At 28.1% G+C, this 21,503-nt stretch overlaps 3 protein-coding genes across 4 annotated transcripts; all 3 read left to right on the forward strand.

Annotated features, from left to right (window-relative positions):
- Positions 1-2,591: 2,591 nt before the first annotated feature.
- LOC113859957 (WAT1-related protein At1g68170-like) lies at positions 2,592-6,799 on the forward strand. Its single transcript, XM_027492605.1, has 7 exons — positions 2,592-2,869; positions 3,886-3,948; positions 4,040-4,156; positions 5,497-5,755; positions 5,861-6,019; positions 6,314-6,465; positions 6,559-6,799. Exons 1-7 carry the CDS (start codon positions 2,592-2,594, stop codon positions 6,797-6,799), a joined length of 1,269 nt encoding a protein of 422 aa, XP_027348406.1.
- A 4,043-nt stretch (positions 6,800-10,842) lies between these two features.
- Positions 10,843-15,465, forward strand: LOC113858369 (WAT1-related protein At1g25270-like). Of its 2 annotated transcripts, XM_027490991.1 has the most exons (7): positions 10,843-11,096; positions 11,636-11,698; positions 11,823-11,939; positions 12,719-12,977; positions 13,061-13,219; positions 13,333-13,484; positions 13,605-15,465. In XM_027490991.1, exons 1-7 carry the CDS (start codon positions 10,903-10,905, stop codon positions 13,705-13,707), a joined length of 1,047 nt encoding a protein of 348 aa, XP_027346792.1. In that variant the 5' UTR covers positions 10,843-10,902; the 3' UTR covers positions 13,708-15,465. The 2 variants fall into 2 exon arrangements, with proteins under 2 accessions (XP_027346792.1, XP_027346793.1); XM_027490992.1 differs by lacking the exon at positions 13,333-13,484 and having other exon boundaries at positions 10,856-11,096; positions 13,605-13,682.
- Positions 15,041-18,692, forward strand: LOC113859959 (WAT1-related protein At1g25270-like). Its single transcript, XM_027492606.1, has 7 exons — positions 15,041-15,234; positions 16,396-16,458; positions 16,588-16,704; positions 17,430-17,679; positions 17,814-17,972; positions 18,217-18,368; positions 18,542-18,692. Exons 1-7 carry the CDS (start codon positions 15,041-15,043, stop codon positions 18,690-18,692), a joined length of 1,086 nt encoding a protein of 361 aa, XP_027348407.1.
- Positions 18,693-21,503: the final 2,811 nt, after the last annotated feature.

Raw genomic sequence — 21,503 nt, forward strand, 5'->3', positions numbered from 1 at the left:
CTTTGAAAGATAATAAAGTAATCTGTGAAGTAAAAAGTAAAATTTATATATTTTTGCTGGATCAATAAAGAAAGGAGGGTTTTGTTTGCTGGTGTCTTCCACATTCAACAATTTGCTTGGTATTTATAGCATGAAAGATGTTATTTGTTTCTTAAAAATAATTTTTTTTTACTGTGTCTGTTTGACTCTCCACTAAACTACTGAGTTATTTTATATTTAGGCATTTGAAGTAGTTTGTCCAAATCATGCTTGATCTAGAACTTCCCATCTAACCTCATTTCTTATCAACATTTAAATTAGACTAATCATAATTTTTTTTGTCATAATTTATACCATGATCAAATATACTTTATTCACATATTATTTATAGTTTTTAAGATAACGAATAATAGAAAAATATTTCACATAGAAATTTTATTTTTTTATTTGATTAATTAATTATTTTAAATTAATTATCAAATAATACGATAAATCTTTAAAAATAATTACAACATTCGTATGTGTATAACTTTGTAAGTTAAATACTAAATTGCTTAACATCGGATAATATTAATTAATATTTTTCTAATTTTTAAGAATTATTAAAATTATATATATATATATATATATATATATATATATATATATAGTGTTATTAATCTCCGTCCTTAAGACTAAGATTAAGTATCTATAAATAAATAAAAAATTATAAAAAAATATATTTATTATATTAAAATTATAAAAATATAATAAATATATTATTTAATAAAATTTTATTATTATTAGCAGTTTATTATCTAATGGTTAAGGTTAACAAAATTTATATATAAAATTTGAAGTTAAATTTAAAACATGATATTAACTTTAAATTCTAATAAGTTAAAAGAGAAGAAATGACTTTAAAAATTTATATTTTCTACTCGATCAATTTGTCAATCTTAATTCTATCATACAACTCACAATGTGGCACCTTTCAATATGTGATTCGTTTATAAAATCTTGATGTTAATGCATTCTGGCTTGTCATAATTAGCCATTGGTTGAATGGTTTTATTTTAATTTTGAGTGATTGGTTTATGGGCGACAAGATCCGGTGGGAATTGTAATGTGTTCTCAATCAATAACGCATTATGGGCAAGAGCTAGCCTGAAGCTTTAATGTCTGTGGGCATGAAGAACATCAAAGACCTTTTTACTACAAAAAACCAGAATGTGCATGCTAGAACAGGGGAAGTTTTCAAAAGGAAAATCAAGTCACGCCAGAGAAGTTAACAATCTCTCTAGATTTAGAAACATATGTAAGTTTGTGTTGTTTTCATAAGATTCATTTCTATTATACAGTAATATATCATGAATACAAATCTTACTTTTTAGATTCTAATCTAATTATCCAAATTAGCATATTATTTTGTTATTGATTTGAATTATATTGATCGGGTTCACAGGTAGACCCACTTGAACTCCTATTTGGATGGCATTACAGACTCTGTTCCACCAAAACTATTATTATTTTTTTAATAAAAAGGGTATGCGAACATTGTTTCTCTGCGTCACACGAAAAACAAACGGGACCTAAAATCATCTTTTGGAAGATCTGAAACTTGAATTGTGTTGGGAGAGTAGTGACCATCTTTTTTTAGCAAATGCACGTTTAAATGAATTTTTTAATATTTATTTTTATTCATTTTCAAAGATGGACCTAACTTTCCATAATATTTAATACAAAGAAAACGGATCCCCCACTAAGGTAAGAATAAATTTTAGATCCTTTTATGATACTCTCCTGCAGTCATTTTTTTATTTAGTAACTTTTGATTTTAATTAAAAATTAAATTAAAAACTATGCAAAAATAATATTTTAATTTAAAAAAAGTATATAATCCAAAATTACTGAAAAAAATTCCATGACGCAACGAGTCCTAGCCCCATAAAAGAAACTCATTATTTGTTGTTGATTGAATGCTTCATCATATCGATCATATAGTGGCCTTGTATGGCTTGCACTGACCATCTAAATAAAGCCAAATTGTACCATAATAAAATAAAATAAAGCTCAATTGCGGGAAATTACTCAGGAAAAGCCAAACTAGTGATCTCAATCACTTTTTTATGGTGTTTACATTTAAAGAAATATAAAAATAAAAAAGTTGTTCATTTAAATAGAGATGTCAAAATCAACTTTGACATGTGCCCCAATCTAATCATTACATGTTTTTAACGAGCTTTTAGCCATAAATTATGCGTGTTTTATATTTTCAATTCACCAAAATTTTATTTGTAACTTTAATTTAGAGGGGAATGAAGGTTTTTACAAAACCTTTCTCTACTTGTAAGTTTTTTAAAATAAAGGAAATAAATTTGAGAGATTTTAGATGTAAAAGTGATAAACTTAATTCGTGATAGAACAATTTGAATTAGTTGAGTTGAGTTGTTTTAATAGCCTTATATTGAAAGGAAGATAAAAGTAAAAGAGGAAGAAACAATAACTATAATAAGTAATCTAACGTAACAAAAAGGAAAAATGGTAATCCTGTAGGAATGTTTATAAGTGATAGATGATTCTTTTAATATAGTATATATAATTAATATGACGTGGAGATCACAAGATAGTACATGGAATCCGAATATATAAAATCCATTGCAGAGCTTCGCTTTGACACCATTATCTTCCCTCTTTACTTGGGTTTGGTTAACATGGTGGAGAGCGTTTGTGATTTGTGGGAAACGCTGAAAACAGACATGATAATGGTGTTAGTGCAGATTGCATATGCTGCGGTGAATGTTCTATACAAGCTTGCCATTAACGATGGAATGAGTATGAGGGTTGCTACTGCCTATCGCCTCATTTTTGCATCCGCTTTCACTGTTCCTGTGGCTCTTTTCTTTGATAGGTCCTTCGTATTTTCCTTCCATTTTTTTCCTTCTGCTGATGCACTTGTTAGATATTTGATATCATATATTTGAATTCATTTATTCGATATCATATTTCATAAGATATTTTCATCTAAAAATACTTTTTTTTTAAAGTTTCAGTTTCAGTTTTTTAAACACTTTCCTTACATTAATTTTACGTAGGACTGGAGGGATTAATCTTTTGTGTTCGAGCTGTGAATATTTACAGTCATGCATGTGATGGCTGCCCTTGTTCAGTTGCAAGGTCCATAATGTTATGAGAAACGTTGATAATATATTTTTCAAAACTTAATTATTATTATCTTTTCAAAAAAATGAAAAATTATTTAGAAAATAAGTTAAATGTTTTTTTAAAAATAAAAAATATTAATTAGTCTTCTATTCTTTTACAATATTCAATACAGACTAGTTTATTAAAAATTCTATAAATAATTACCTTTTAATTTGAGAGAATAATAATATCCTTTTTATTTTGACTAATAAAACCAGACATGAATAAATTAAAATCATATAATAAATTAACTGAAATTAATGGTGTAATAAATTTTATGATTACAAAAGGATCTTATGAGGTTTATTTTATATTTGTTCAAAATTTAAATATCAACAGGGTTTGATGCATATTACACGATAAAGTAAATTATAAATAATAAAAAAATAAAAATGTTAAAATCTATTTTTAAATTGTTTTGAAAAAGATTTTATTATAATAACGTATAAGATAAAATATTTATATTGAAAAATAATTTGTATAAACAAACCTATATTACTGAAAAATATTTTCCATTATTTTCCGTGGTTTGATTTAAAATCAAAATCATGCAATGTAATTAAACATCGTTTTTGGAAAATATATAGTATTTCGAAGATGGTGTTAAAAATAAAAAACAATTTCTGAGCCAATTATATAAGAAGAGAGGAAAATATGTATAAAATGGTGAACATTAGATTAACTATCCAAAATGGTTTTGCCCTCTTTTATTGCGCTATACAGGAAGAAGAGACCGAAGATAACTTGGAGGGTGCTATTATTGGCACTTGTTTGTGGATTGTGTGGGTATGTTGTGTAAATTCTTCATGGTTTTGGTGATGAACATGTCAATGAACGATACTGATAGATAATTAGATATGATTGTTTAATTTTTCAGGGCAAGTTTATTCCTAAACCTTTATGCAGAGGGCCTGGCTTTGATGTCAGCAACCTTTATGATGGCCACCATCAACCTTGTTCCTGGCATTACCTTCGTTATGGCTCTATCCTTCGGGTATTCAACTTTTTTTTACTATTAAGACTTTCTCTTCCAAATTTTATTTAATATTCAATAGAAATATAATAATATAACATCTCGTTTATTATTATTTAAATGTTTAATATGTTGCTAATGAATTTATATTAATCAGTTATATATTATAGTTTTATAAATTATTACATATGATTTTTGGGTAAAAAAAAACTTATTTAAATAATTACAATTATATAAAAAATAAATATGAATAATTAAAACAAAAGTCGTATGTATGAAGTCTAAAAAAATTTGTTAATTATTTTGAAATTACTATTCTTCTTGAAGAAAGATATGCGTTTTTTTTTCCATTCTATTTTTATCATCATTTCTTAATGCATCTTCAGTATAGTTTCCGTACATCTTGAATAATAAGCAGGGCAGACTTAAACTAAGACGATTAACATATCACAAACTGATCAGTTCATAAACTTCAAAATTAATTACTTAAGAAGCCATATTCATATTTTTATGAGTTAAACAAAGTTTATTGACTAATTTCGTAAGTGAAAAACACTCCACCTACTTAAATATTTAGATATGATGCTAAACTCAAAATTTTGCTATAACTTTACACTCTATCCTGTTTTAAAGTAACTTCCATGCAAGTCTGTACTAAAATTTTCATGAATTTAAAACTAATGACATGTAATTGCGACATGTCTTTTGCTTGAATCTATAATTAACTTTGCTTTATGGTCTTTTATAGTTTCTTAAAGCATTGTCTATGGTTTCTCCAGAAAATTTTCTACAGAAAACACTTTAAATTTTATGTTACACATTAGTCTTTGTTTCGCTTTTATTTTAATTTCAATATCATTTTTATATGGTAGTTTCAATTTCAATAATTATCGGTGTTAATGTTGTTAAATATATTTTACATTGAAAATTGTTAAAGGAGTTAGAATGAGGTTAATTAATTAGTGAAGTTGGGATATCTCTAAATTTTAGGCAATTTTTAGCTTTGTCTTTTTTTTTTAAGAGCACCTCAATAATTTCCTTTTATATGCATGAATCTTAAAATTTAACTTAAATATCACAAATTAAGAAATTTGAATCCTTTTTCATTCAACTGCACGCATTATAGTAAGTAGAGACTTTCTTTCAATTTGCTTCCGTAATAACGTTGTGATTAGTCAGGCCACATAGCCGTGTAAATACTAAATAATAGAAATTAGTGGAAATTAAAGTTACGCACTCACAATATATAATGATTTTGTTTACAATATAAAAAAGTTAATAGAAATTAAAAATATGTTTAAAGATCACAACCATTTTAATCTTATTATACTTTCGCTTAATTTAGTTTTGATTTTGTATAGATTGGAAAAGTTAAATTGGGGATTAGCGGAAGGAAGGGCCAAAGTGATAGGCACAATAGTTGGAATTAGTGGAGCAATGATGATTGCCTTTTTCAAAGGGATAGAAATTAATATTTGGTCTTCCCAAATGAACCTTATGCATCCTCATAAGGACCAAAACGGGCATGTAGCATTGCACCATGGCTTTCGACATAAACTGTTGGGTGTTTCATGTGCCATAGCAAGTTGCTGCATTTATTCTTTGTGGTTCATTGTTCAGGTTAGCTTGTTTCTTAATTATGACCCAATAGAGCACACTTGTTCACCATATTCTTTAAATTATACTCATTTCGTGCATCAATATTATGTCGTTTACATGGCGCAGGCTAAAATGATTGCAGAATATCCAAGCCCTCACTCAAGTGCAGCTTTAATGACCACAATGGGAGCTATACAGGCCACTGTTTTTGCTCTTTGTGTTGAGAAGGATTGGAACCAATGGAAACTTGGTTACAATATCAGGCTTCTCACTGTGGCTTATGCGGTATATATGCTCCACATTTACTGAATCACTAACGTTTATTTTTAAAGTTTTGATTTTGATATCTAACTAAATTAAAAACCATCTTAAATATAATTTTAAAATTATGTGGTGATTACTAATTAGATGATGATACTTTTTTTTATCCTCATAGATCATTTAAAAAATATTCACACCTTATAATTATTTAAAATCAACTTAGTGAATTGATGATAAGAAAAATAAAGCGATGCATCGAATGCTAAGTGTACAAATGCTCAAAGGAAGTTATTTCATGTTGAGTAAATGTTATTGCAGGGAATAGTGACCTCTGGAATAGTGTCTGTGGTTATTGCCTGGTGCATAAAGAAAAGAGGCCCTATATTTGCGTCTGCTTTTAATCCTCTACAGCTTTTACTTGTGGCTATCGCTGCTTATTTAATGTTGGATGAGAAATTATATTTGGGAAGGTATACTCTAAATCTTACTTTACAAAAACTGTATGTACCAATTTATGGATTTGATTTGATTTAATCTAATTTAGTTTAGTTATCTATATTCAGTGCGCTTGGAGCAGTGTTAATTGTGTGTGGTCTGTACGCGGTGCTTTGGGGTAAGGCACAAGATTTAAGAAAGAAATCGCAGCTAATGCCATTAGAAAACACCCAAGAGTTGGAAAATGTTGAAGTTGTAGTTACGTCCACGCCCGTAGATCATAATAAAAGTGTCCAAAGCATTCAGAGTCAAACCCCTGCAAACGAGAATGCCGTAACGATCAATCACTGTTATTTATCAAAAACTTGATGCTGAGAAGAACATCATGTATAGTCGCTATTATTTTTTTTAAACAGCTTTGCTAAAATGGTTGATGACAAGTTCTTTCACTGTTGTGAGGCCTTCGACCCTTGCTTGTGTCTTAGGTTTCTTCAATTTATTTTTATGTCAATATTGACTAGAGTAGTTTTTTTAACGAGTTCAGCTGTGCTATAGCGTATATATAAAAGTTTTTAAATTGTTAGTAAATTAAAATAAAATATTTATTTTAAGTCACTTTGATTTCCTTATAAATAAACAAACAGAGAATCATTAAACAAACAAACAAACAAACCCTTTTGTCAAAAATATATACAAACTTGAATGAAAGATTTTTATTTTTTTTGTCAAATATTCATAAATTAAAAAAATCTAATAACACTTACAATTAAAGAATGTTAAATGTGAAAAATATAATAACAATGCACAATAAATACACAAGAAAATATCAAGCAGGCCTTTTCAATATTAAACACTTAACAATTCTTTAAACACTAAATACAATAAAATTAAAAATAAATATCTCACTTTCTTTCAAAACAAATCCAATCACAAGTATAGGACTTCTTTTTTCTTCTTCTTTGTTCTTTTTTTCTCTCATTTTGAATTAGCACATGTCTAGAGGTAATTCAAATGAATTTGGATGTAAAAAAACAAGTAAAATGTAATAAAAGAAGAATGAAGATAACGTAAATGATGAAATAAAAAAAAATGAAATTAGCCCATGATATATTGGCCCATTCCTGCAAATATGCCCCAATACAGACCCAAACTCTTGACCAAAAACCATAAGTAATTTAGGTAAGCAAGTAAATTTATAAATCAATTACAATAACAAAACATTCCAAAAATTATTTTAACACAGGTAACTTTTAGTTTGCTGAAGAATCACTGTAATAATACACGTTCAAAATAACTAACGAAGCCCAATTAATATATATATATAATTGTCCTAAATAATTTTTTTGTCAATATAAAAATTTTCAAATACCTCAAAAAGCTTGTAAATAGGCAAATTATGAAATGGGAAGACTTTTTTCTATGTTAGAGTTAGATAAATAAGTTTTAATCATTATTCATTAGATTAAAAAAATATAAATAATGTGAAAAAATTTTAAGTCATAAGACTTTTTTAAATAATTATACAGCTTCACTAATCTTTTAATTTTATCCATCCATATATAATTATACAATTTAGATTTGTGCATCTCACTCTCGTATTAAAAAAACTCATTTCATTAAATAGCTTTGTATGCAAAGAAATCTAAATAGTTAGAAAAATAACTTTTTCAAATAAAAATTTACAACAAAAAAATTCACCAACCATTTCATTTGAGAAAAGTTGTCTTTTTCTCCGCCATGTTTATTATTTGATCCAACAGCGTTTTATTAGGTAAAATAAGATACGATAAATATTAATAACTCTTACATAAAGTATTAGAACACCAAAATCTATTAAACTATTCACTATTGGTTGTAAAGTCATATCTGAAATCAAGAATTCAACGTTTATATATTGACGTAGGAATAGAATAAATAAAGTATTAAAAAATGATTCCAATCCAGCAATTTAGCAACCACACGAGTCACAAATATGTTTCACAGTAGAATACACAATTGATAAACGAATATTTCCGTAGGACATTGACATTTAATAATATGTCATCACATGATTTCCAATTTTCTTTCATAGATAAATAAATAAATAAACCAACCATTACAAAGGGTGTGTTTGATTCCCTATTTAGAAACTCCGTTTACAAGAATTATAATTTTTTTTATTTTGAAAAACACCACAATTTACGTACTTTAAGATTGATAAAATGGAATTAGAAGAACTACAAACACAAAAAGAAACAAGCTCTAAGTCTATTGTTGAACTTGAATGACATCGAACGATTTGAACAGGTTGTTTGTTTCTCGTTGATATCAATCTTTGTTGGGCATAGATGAATTTCCTAATAGGAAATTGAAATTGATATATAGGGTGTGTGGTTGAGATATACCATATATTTACGTACATAGTTGCCAACTCAACTCATGGATCGCACTATCAAAATATTTTTAAAGATTATGTTAGAACTAGCCAATGTATATCTTTAGACTTTTAGAATTTTAGAATCATATACATGTTAGAACAAAAAAAAAAAAAGAGTAAATTTTATCAACTCAATAAATCAATATTTTAAAAATATTATTCGATCAACCAAATCCCAGAGATATAGTGGCACTTATGGCATTATCATTGATACATGATTCTTCAAATCTTTTCAACCGCGGATCAAATTCCTCCGACACCCTTACGTAGCGAGGAGAAATTATGATTCTTTGTTACAAAATTTTAAAAAGAAAATCATTTATTAATAATTTAATATCATAATTTTTGTTGGTATAATGTTATTTGAATTGTTAACATAGAAATTTTAAATTTATGCTAATAATACGATATATCATACAAACAAATAATTTTATTAGTACATAATATTAATATACTGAACAATATTTGGAGGGTGAATTTTATCATCCATAATGAACTTATTAAGTTCAAACAACATTGTTTTCGGAGAATGACTCTTGTTGTCTAGACAAAAAAATATATTAATATCTTACTAGTACTGTTATGTATTAGTAACTAGTATAAACTTTAAAGTATTTACTAAAAGTTTAATTTCTATTACACAAAGTTTTATTTTGTTTGAATGTTCAGAGAAATAGTTTGAGAAGTATAAAACATGAAAAGAATAAAGGAAGAAGAGAGGTTAAGCTTCTCCTTTGTTGGATATTAAAAAACTTCCTAAAATATATTAAAAAATGTTTTGAAGAATATCTAAAAGCTTTCACTTTCTTCTTTTTTTTTTATTTTTAAAAGCTCCTAAAACAAGAAATGGCTGTATTATTTTTCCTTTCTTTTAATCATTAATTGAAATTTCAAAGAGTCCTAGATTTAAAAGAAAAACAAAAAATAACTTTTTTTTATTCTTGTTATATCCTCCTTCTGGACCTACTCGTCTTCTTGTTAGTCTTCATACATACTTTATATAATAAGTATTGGCAGATTACATTGCTATATATATATATAACTAATTTTTTCTATTAAATTTTACGAAAATAAAAATGTTATATGGCATATTTTAAAATTCGTTCACTAAAAATATCACGTGCCATTTCTTTATTTAAAAAATTTTCATTTTATTAAATAATTTATTTATATTAACTTTAATTTGTTCCATTTTTATGTTAACCTTTTGCATTCTTAACTTTTTAGTTTTTTCTAATAATCAAATAATTGATATCAAATAAATGTTTAAGTACTAAATAAATTTTATATATTTTAAGTAGATTTTGATTTATTTTTATTAAATATGCTTCATAATACAATATAAAAGATTAATAATATAAAACAATCTATATCTATTTATAAATATTTATCCATGCTCAAGAGATAGTCTTTCATATGCATAGAAGAAAAGGCAATAAAAAAAAGGGGACTCTTGCAGTTAAAATTGACCTCATAAAAGTATATGATAGTCTTGGGATTTTCTGAAGCAACATTGAAGGATTTTAGTATTTTGGAAAGATCATTTCACTGATCATTATGTGGTGTGTGTGAAACCACCTTGGCTGTCCATTATTTGGAATGGTGCGAAACTAGAGAGCCCTTTTGCCAATGTCGTTTTTTTCATTTTTTGTTTTGTAGGGTTGAGAATAATCAAATTGATTAGGTTATGCAGTGAAAGGATAACTGAAAGAGAAAAGTTGAAAATTGATAAGCAAGTTGATTAAATTAAAAGTATTTGATAAAATATATCGTTTTGTTTTGAATTGTAATAATTTTGAAATAACATGTTCAAGTATTTCATAATATTTTATCTATCCAAATATATCGTTTTGTTTATAATGTGCGCGAAGCCGTGAGTCACAAGGAGGTCGAACACTGTTAGGAATCCGAATATATTACCAGGTGAATACCCCATAGTTTTTGTTTTTTATCAGCATAAATACCCCATTGCTCTGTTACACTTTCCATGAACACACCCTTATCTTCTCTCTATATTCATTGGGTAAAAAACCCCATTTGCTGCACAATTGTGAAAATGAAGAGAGCATGTAATTTATTGCAAGAATTAAAACCAGTCGTGTTAATGGTGCTAGTGCAGATTGTATATGCTGCCGGGAATGTGATCTACAAGCTTGCCATAAATGATGGAATGAACATGACGGTAGCTGCTGCCTACCGTCTCATTTTAGCATCAGCTTTCACTATCCCCGTTGCTCTTATTTTTGATAGGTCCATGATTTTGCCTTGTAGCTTCTTTCGGTTTTAATACATTTATTATTACGTTAGTGTAACTTCTTTTGCTCACGTACTCTTATGATTATCGTGATTGTGTTGAATATATCAGACTTTTGTTTGTCAAATATTTGGTTCACATGTGGATATTTAGATTTGTATATATGATATAGAGCTTTGAATTCCTTTCTTTTTTTGTTCATCAAACAACTTTTTAAAGCTTAAAAAGGGATTACTTCTGCAAAAGCATTTTCAGAAAGGTTTTTTTTTCGTGCATTTCTATGCATCAATTTTCAACGGTAGCTTCACGTGTAAAGGAGGAGACTGTTCCGTCGAATACTTTAATTATCGTTTTTTAATTAACACTCATTGGCTGAAATGGGTAAAATTAGATGTAATATCAGATTTTAGGGTAAGGTTAACAAAATCCTTTCTGCAGATTCCTTAAACATGAGGATCACTTATTTGATTAATTAATTAAGCTGCAAATTTGATGGTTTTGTTTCTTTTATGTTTTATGTTTTACTGCTATACAGGAAGAAGAGACCCAGGATAACTTGGAGGGTGTTGTTTATGGCATTTCTTTGTGGATTGTTTGGGTATGTTGTCCAGATTCTTCACCCTTAATTTTCATCATATCATAAGTATGTTGTCAATAATCTAGAGAATGAATGGTTCAAAGTAATTAATCAACAATGCTGATATTCTTACGTAATGTTTCAGAGGAAATTTATTTTTAAACCTTTATACTGAGGCTCTAGCTTTGACGTCTGTAACGCTTATGTTGACCGTGGTCAACCTTATTCCAGGCATCACTTTTGTTATGGCTGTATTATTTGGGTATTAATCTCTCCACACTGTACTTTACCTTTTTCAAAATTTTGTTGAAGAATCTTTTGCAGGTTAAACGAGGATGAAATGTTATGTATATTTTAGTTAATTATAAATTTTGTGTCATACATTAAAAAAAAAGTGAAAAGAAATTAAAACTGTTGACTGTAATAAATATACCCTAATTTTTAAGTAATAACTTCCGTTCAATTTTCTTTAACAAATCTATGATCGACACATCACGTCACACATAAAAAAAATTGTTAGATAAATAAAAGGATAACGAATATAAATAATTAAGACTTCGAAATAAACAAGTTATTTAAATTTAAATTTAAATATATTATCATATCATATTTTTGAATTAAACTCATATTTACATTTTAATAGTCACTATTTAATAAAATAGATTAGTTGAAATTAAATAAGTTGTGAATAGAAGTGGGTATTTACATGAGTTGTGAGTGCCAAGGCCCATATAATTTGAAACAGGCTGAGCTTGTGAATTCGTGGATCAATCTTTTAATTAAAACAAATAATATAAATTTTTAATATTTCAATATTTTGTAAAACTTAAAACTTTTTTATTAGAATGTGAGTTAACAAATATTTGTTTAACGATAGGTTTATGCAAAATTATTGAATATAGGCTTATTTAAACTCGGACAGACATTTCTGCCAATAATTATACACTTAATTTAGATTTTTTTAATTTATAAATATAAATTATGCTAATTACCCATTAGTGCCCATTTAAATTTTATAATGAAATTTTTGGTTTTCTACAGATTGGAAAAATTAAACTTTGGAGCAGCAGAAGGAAAGGCGAAAGTGGTGGGAACAATAATTGGAATTAGTGGGGCAATGGTGTTGATCTTTGTCAAAGGATTCGAAATTAATATTTGGTCTCCTAAAATCAACCTTATGCATCCACATCAGAACCAAAATGGGCATATGGCATCGCATCTTGATTTTAGTAATACACTGTTAGGTGTTTCGTGTGCCATAGGAAGCTGCTGCTCTTTTTCTTTGTATTTCATCGTTCAGGTTAGCTTAATTCTTATGACGAAACAAGATCACACGTTTTGAACAAAATCTAGTCTCATTTGACATGCTTTTACACGCCACAGGCTAAGATGATTGAAGCATACCCAAGCTTCCACTCAAGCATAGCTTTGATTTGCACTATGGGAGCGATACAGGCCGTTGTTGTTGCTCTCTTTTTTGAAAGGGATTGGAACCAATGGAAGCTGAGTTACAATATCAGGCTTCTAACTGTGCTTTATACGGTATGCTCGGATATGTATACACCTTAGAATCAAATGTAGACGTTAACTTAATTATGTGTAAATTCTCAAGTTATAGATAAAAGCTAAAAGTAGCTGATTAAATGTTATTGCAGGGAATAGTAAATTCTGGAATAGTAGGCGTTGTTATTGTCTGGTGTATAAAGATAAGAGGCCCTTTATTCGTGTCTATTTTCAACCCACTACAGCTTTTACTAGGGGCTGTTGCTGCTTATTTGACGTTGAATGAGAAGTTGTATTTAGGAAGGTGCGTTTGAACTCTAAATTTTACTTCACCTTAGTGTACTTGTGTACCAATTTTATTTTTCTATTTTCACTTTCCACTTTGATGATTTGATTTGATTTGATTTGGTTGTATATCATATAGTTTGCTTGGAGCAGTGCTGATCGTATGTGGCTTATACACAGTGCTTTGGGGTAAGGGCAAAGAAGCCGAAAAGATGACTCAATTAGAAACAACCAGAGTCTAAAACTGTTCAGGTTACACTCATTGTATTTTTATCCTTCACATACATTAGTATTATCTATCACAAGCTGGATGCATTAATACGCACTGTTTAGCTTGCAAGTTCTCGTTAGAGATATATTAGTTAAAAGTAAAATATCAGGAATATACTTATTAACACGTTTTTAGTAGCTGGTTAAAATTTATTAAAATTTTAAAAAAATTATGTGAGTTAAACCTTTTTTTTTTATCCCTAATTTAATAATTATTTCTCATACTTTTATATTTTTTAATAAATTTTAACCAATAATAAAGAGTATATATTAAAAAGAATCTAAAAAGTTGATTATAGTTAGTTGGTTAATTACTCATATACAAGTTAAGCCCATTTATAAATACAATAAAGTGTTCTGACAATAATATATAATTTATTTCTAATTATTATTGTCTCTCAATTTTCATATTCTTGTAGACTCTGCCATGTATGTAATTCAGAGGTAAGTTAGTCTAGCCTAGAATATGAATTATAATTCACTTACAACAATGTATCTAAATTTTCTCTTAACAGTTACATTGATATGTAGCGACAATCATCCGGCATATCCCCAATTGTCAGTTGGAAAGACCATTTGCTGTCATTTAAAACTAATGATAATACAGATTTGATGAATTGTAACACAAAAGTTTAGCCACCAAGTGTACAAATGCTATGGAACTGTGGATATATTTTTGGCTGTAGGTTAAGTTTTCTCACAGTTAAATACCTTTTTAAAGTTCGAATATTATATGAAATAAAATGAATTTATTCTTATCTGATCACAGCAAGGGAATTTTACAACTTGCTGGCTACTTGTTGGACTGTTAGATTCCTTTTGTCGCAAATTAGTGTCCTTCGATTTTGATAAGACAATAACCAGAGCATAAATTAAATATTCCTGTTTACTAGCAACAATAATTAATTAGGTCAAAAAATTTAGAAAGGGACAATGGAGGAGATCACACCACATCAATAAGAGAAAAATCTCAAAAAAAGATTAATAATACCTTTTGAAACTCGACCAACAGGCAACCTTGTTTCTTAAGCTTTCTACTGTGAACCTCTTATACGATGCAACCAATCCGTAGTTACAAGTTGCTGTCAACATGTTTAAAATTTTAGTATAATAATTTCATTTTTTTTTTAAAATTATCGAAATATATTGTTATGTATATAGAATGCGCGCGTGATCATACCCCATTATTATTATCATCATCATCATCATCATTTATCAGCATAAATACCCAATCGGCGTGTGACTTCATCTTCTATCTATATATTTCCTTTGGTTTCATACCCCATTTGCCGCAAAACGGTGAAGATGAAGGGTGTATGTAATCTATTGCAAGAATTGAAAGCAATCGTTCTAATGGTGTTTGTGCAGATTGTATATGCTGCGGGCAATGTGCTCTACAAGCTCGCCATTAACGATGGAATGAGCATCACTGTAGCCACTGTCTACCGCCTCATTTTGGCATCGGCTTTCACAATCCCCATTGCTCTTATCTTTGATAGGTCCATCGTTACCTCGCACTTTCTTTTGGTTACACAATACACTTATTATTAGGAACTTCAGTTTCTGAAATTTTGTTTTCATTCGTGTGGATATTTAGATTTGTATATTTCATATAGTGGGCGCTGCATAAAAATTATTACTTATACAAAAGCACTTAGCATTTTCAAATGCTTTTGCATAAACATATATGTATATTTTATAAGACAAAGCCATTTCAAAAGTCCTTTTTGTGAAAAAAAAAAAACATTTTTTATGATTTTATTGTATAAATTGGATTTCATAATATCCATCTTTGTGTTTATTTTGTAGTAAATACTTAATTTGATCCCTAAATGTTTTCATTGTTTTTATCTTCAGTCTCTAAATATTTTGCTTTCAACAGCTTAGTAATCAAGTATATTAATTTATTGATATTTTCGCGCCTTTCCATTACAAAATAAAACTATTTTATAAAATCAGAGTAAAATATAATAAAATTAACAAATTTGAGAACCAAATTGTATACATGAACACTTTCAAGGACCAATTAGTTATAAAATAAAATTTTATAAAATCTAATACATTTGAAGATGAAATTGTATAAAATAATATTTTTAGAAATAAAAAATAAATAAAATACCAGGGACCAATTTCTATATTTACTCTCTCTTTTTTTCAGTGGAAAGGGAGCTACCAGTATAAGGGATGATGTGATTCCCATCAAATTTTTTTTTTATTTTTTTTTACTTAAAATTATAAACTTTGATTATTTTAACTTTTAACTTTACAAATATTTTATTTTAAAAAAATTTATTTATTTTAATTATTTTGTTTTTTTATTATCATTTTTATATATAAAAATTAAAATAAATATTATTGTATAAAATTAAAGATTAAAGTAAATGTTTTATATAAAAATAAATATTAAAATGTCAACACTTATAATTTGAGGAATTAAATAACAATTAAAATACCTCTTTAATTCTCAGTAGGTCACGTTCAAAATCTTTCTTGATATAAAACATCACTTTCTGAATATTAAACAACCAAACAATGTAAACTTTTTAGAAATAGAATTTTGACAACGATGTTTAAATGTTTAGAATTATTATAAACTCTTTGAGCATAAGACCGGCGTTTTAGCTCAAAAATTATTTTGTTTTTCTTTTTCTGCACAGCAGGAAGAAGAGATCAAAGATTACTTGGAGAGTACTGTTTTTGGGATTTCTTTGTGGATTATTTGGGTATGTTGCAAAAATTATTGAGTTTTAATTTTTGCCATATCATAAATACTATATATTTTCCAAAACTTAGGGTAAGGATGGTTTAGGGTAATTAATTAACTATGCCGACATGGTTACATAACGTTTCAGGGGAAGTTTATTTCTAAACCTTTATTTTGAGGGCCTGGCTTTGACTTCAACAACGTTTATGATGGCAATGCTCAACCTTAATCCAGGCATCACCTTTATCATGGTCATATTGTTTGGGTATTCACCTCTCCCACACTATACATTTTTCTGAAGCCTTCATTATTTGAAAATTCTTTGAAGGGTCTTACGGATGAAATGGGGATGAAATCAAAGTTTTAGTAAAATATGAGTTTTGTGACATATATTAAAATAAAAAAGGAAAGAAAAATAAAACTTTTGATTGCACTTAAACCATTTTTATATGTAACCACTTTCTCTTTCAATTTGCTTTAACAAATCTATCATTTACAAAAATAAAAGTTATCATTTGCTGACAAATAAAAATGATCAAGTGTTAAACTAATTTTTATTATAGTATAGTGTTTGCCTTACAAAAAATAAATCGTTGATATAGATTATGATGTCTTATGCTAACAAATAATGCATTATACTAATTAACATTTGAAGTATTGAGAATATATGTTAACAATTTTAATAACAAAATTATTTATTGATGTATATATCATATTGTTAGTATAAATTCACAACATTTATACCTACTGTTTCATTTTTGTTAAAATGCAACACTAACAAAGGTTAATCAAGCATTAAAGTGTTAGTGAATAATATATTTTTGTACCGTAAGATTAGTTGCGTCACAACGTAAGGTAAATATTAAATGATAAAAACTAGAGAAAATCTCAGTTATGCACTCTCAATTTATAATGACTCTGTTTATAAATAGAAATTAATTATTTTAATAATTAATTATTTCTCATAGCTTACGTTTTGATTTTGTATAGATTCGAAAAATTAAATTTGGGAGCAGCAGAAGGAAGGGCCAAGGTGATGGGGACAATAATTGGAATTAGTGGGGCAATGATTTTGACTTTTGTCAAAGGGGTAGAAATTAATATTTGGTGTTCAAAAGTCAACCTCATTCATCCACATAAAAGCCAAAATGGGTGGCATGGTGATTTTAGTAACAAATTTTTGGGTGTTCCATGTGCCATAGGAAGCTGCTGCTCTTTTTGTTTGTGGTATATCATTCAGGTTAGCTCTTTATTTCTTATGAGGGAACATATTGCACAACAACATCTTTAGATTCTAACCTCATTTCATATCTAAAGATTATTATGTGAATATACTGTTTAAGTTGCGTTATCTATTTTCCACGTACGGCACAGGCTAAGTTGAATGAAGAATACCCAAGCCATCTCTCAAGCTCAGCTTTGATGTCCATAATGGGAACAATACAGGCCGTTGTTTTTGCTCTCTGTATTGAAAGGGATTGGAGCCAATGGAAGCTGGGTTACAATATCACTCTTCTAACAGTGGCTTATTCGGTATGCTCGTTACATTGTTGATAATTTTGACAGCGTTCAGAACATTTTATGAAAAAATTGTGATTTCTATAATCTTTTGTTTACTTTATTTCAATATTATTCATAATTAAATTTATGTCTGAGAATTTTATATCGTAAAAGTTTATTGAATAAGTGTTAAATTAAGTTTTTTTTTTTAAAGTACCCTTAACGTAGAATCAAAATTAAAGTTGTTTCATGCATGTATGATTAAATGTTAATGCAGGGAATAATGAATTCTGGTATAGTAGTCATTGTTATTGCCTGGTGCATAAAGATGAGAGGTCCTCTATTTGCATCTATTTTCGGCCCACTGCAACTTTTACTGGTGGCTGTCGCTAGTTATTTGATGTTGAATGAGAAGTTATATTTAGGAAGGTACGTATATATAAAGTTTACATTTTATTTAATGCTATTAGTTATTATAGTATATGTATTACATGTTAAATTTTATTTACCTTAACTCATGTATCTATTCATCGTTTTTTCTTTTCTGTTTAGTCTTCCAAATTTATTATTTGATTTGATTTAACTTGGTTTTGTACATATAGTTTACTTGGGGCAGCGTTGATCGTATGTGGCCTATACACAGTGCTTTGGGGTAAAGGCAAAGAAATAAAAAAGAAGACTCATTTAGTGTCATCAGAAACCGCCAGAGAATCCGAAACTGTTGAGGTTGCATGTTATGTCCACGAGATATGATAAAATGTTCATAGTTCCCAGAGACAAATCAATACTAACGATCAATAACTATTTATCGATCAAAAGGAAAATGATGATTTGTAACTCTAATCATTCGGCCCCAGAAGTTGCAACCATTCACTAAAGAAGCTTGGGTGAGGATTCTCCTTCAACTGGTTCCTTTCACCTCTTGCCTTTCACTCTGTCAAGAAAGACTCAAAGCCACAAGCCACCATCCCTGTAACTCTTCAATTTTCTGTTAAGATCTATCTTGCAGAGGTACTCAAATTAGATTAGTGATCAAATTCTAGGTCGGCGCTGGATGGGAATCAGTATATTAGCATAACAGAAGAATGATAATTAGATGCTTACATCCAATTTTAAAGAAAAGTAAAATCAACGATGTTGTGTAGGAAAGTAAGGGTAATAAGAGACCTGGCCATGCTGCTTTAACTTCAAATTTATTAAAAGCTTTTGGATTGAGTTCAAGGAAGACTATCTTTTTATAACTGATTTTGACAAAGCATATGACTAAGTGAACTGGGATTTCTTTAATATATAATGGTTAGGATGCATGGGCTTTTGATATAGATGGTGACAGGTAATTATATGTCATCTTTTGCTCCTTTATTTTTTTTTATGTTGTTGAAGGTTTGGGAGGATTGCTGATATTGAAGTCTCTAATCCATAATTTGCAGGTGACAATTGGTAAGGCATGTTGGGAAAATATATAGGTAATTAAGAGTGTCATGTCCTACTTTGAATTATGAATTATCATCAAGATTGATTAGTTTTCACAAAAGCAGTCTTGTGGAAACTAATATTGAAGGTATATTTTTTTATAAAATTATATCACCTTCTTGAATTGCAAAACATCTAAGTTTTCCATCACTTATTGTATTCATAAGTTAATATATATGATGTTTATTAATTTTGTTTGAAATATGTTCAAAATATATATTTTATTATTCAATTTCATCTGAACTTTAGATACATAATTAAATTTGTTTAAAATACATCTAAAAATATAAACATTATCTGTCCTAAATTTGTGCAAAACAAAAGCAAACCAAGTTTACTGATTTATTTCATTTGAAACCATCCAAATTTATTATGACATGCTATCTGTCCTAAATTTATATCAAAATATAGCTTTTGTTATCGATCAATTCGCCTTACATCCATCTGAAAAAGTAATTGCTGATCGAACGTTGCCTTTACACGGTGCTTTGGGGAAACGGTAAAGAATTGAAAAAGAAGAAATCAGTTAGTGTCATTAGAAACCGCCAAAGAATCCGAAACTGTTGAGGTTGCTGTTATGTCGACGACATATGATGAACAGGTTGAAAGCTACCGGAGCCAAACCAATACGAACGAGCAATAACTATTTATCAAAAGATAAACGGAAATACTGTTCAGATTCAACCAATAAAATTCATCCATGTGTATTCATATGAATTCGTAATTTTGTTGTGCTAAATAGCAATGCTCAAAGAAAAATGATGATTTGTAACTCCAATCAGATACATATATGAGATGTACAATACATGTCATGTCCTACTAACCCATATACTTTGATGTTATTTTTAACGAGTTTTCCGAGTTCTTGAAATTAGATTTGGTATATTTTGATGACGGGTTTTGCTTCATAATTCGGGTTGAAACAACCCGAAAGATAAACACGTCTTCTGTACATTCTGAGATATATCCTTAGGAAAAGAAAAGGAAAAAAAGTTAAAAATAATGGATGATAAAATAAAAAGAAGAGAATAGAGTAGATTTGAGATGATTGATTTGAATAATCATTTCATTTAGTAAAAATGAAGTCATATTTTGTTTGGTATTCAAATATCGCTACTATATATACATATATAAAGCAATTTTGATAGAATTTAATCAAGCTTTAATTTTACATAGCCTTTCTCTTATACTAACTCACCTTATTTATCTCTATTGTTTGTGGCTTTTCTCTTAATTTAAACGTAATTAATATTTTGTTTATTTATTTATTATTATTATTTGATGTAATTTAAAAAGAAGTTTCATTTTTTTATTATTTCGTTCCTATGTGTGAGCTTAAGATGACCGACTGATATCAAATTTTAAAAGCTTAAATTAGTGATTTCAGTCATTAGTAAATAGATATGTGAGCGCTAATATACACTCAAACTATTTTAGGTGTTTTAACAGAAAATTAATTTTTTTAGCAATTTTATAATTTAACTCCAAATAAAAACCATCTTGATTAGCAGTTTTATTCTAACACTTTGAAAAGACAATCTTTCTTAACGGTTTTAATTTTAAAACTGTTAAGGAACACAATCTATTTTAGTGATTTTTTTCAACTATAGCAATCTTTTTTAGCAGTTTTCATTTTAACAATCACTAAGAAAGACAACATTATATTATTTAGTTTTTACTATTTTTTTTATATAATTAAACACCTACCTTTAATGAATATAATATCCAATTTTTGTAATCAATTCCTTCAAATTTAGTTATACTACAAGGTACAGCAGATTTGAAGTGTTTGAAATATAATAAATTTGTCATGAACTTAATTATATATCGACAATACAAAATGAACTTATAATTAGGTACTGCCTAAATTCATTTATACATCTTTAACAATTATACTTTGATACAACTAAACACAATTGGAATGAACAAGAAATTGTCAAATGTTACAAATTTGTAACTAGAGTCAACCCAAAAAAATTCCTCTTCAAATGAACAAGAAAATTAAATCTGTAACCTCACAAAAGAGTACTTCAAATTTATATGATTCATCCTGCAATCTGGCTATACATATATACTCTAAACAAAGTAAAC

Source organism: Abrus precatorius, unplaced genomic scaffold (assembly GCF_003935025.1).
Source record: "Abrus precatorius isolate BTA unplaced genomic scaffold, Abrus_2018 Scaffold2, whole genome shotgun sequence".
Taxonomy (NCBI): Eukaryota; Viridiplantae; Streptophyta; class Magnoliopsida; order Fabales; family Fabaceae; genus Abrus; species Abrus precatorius.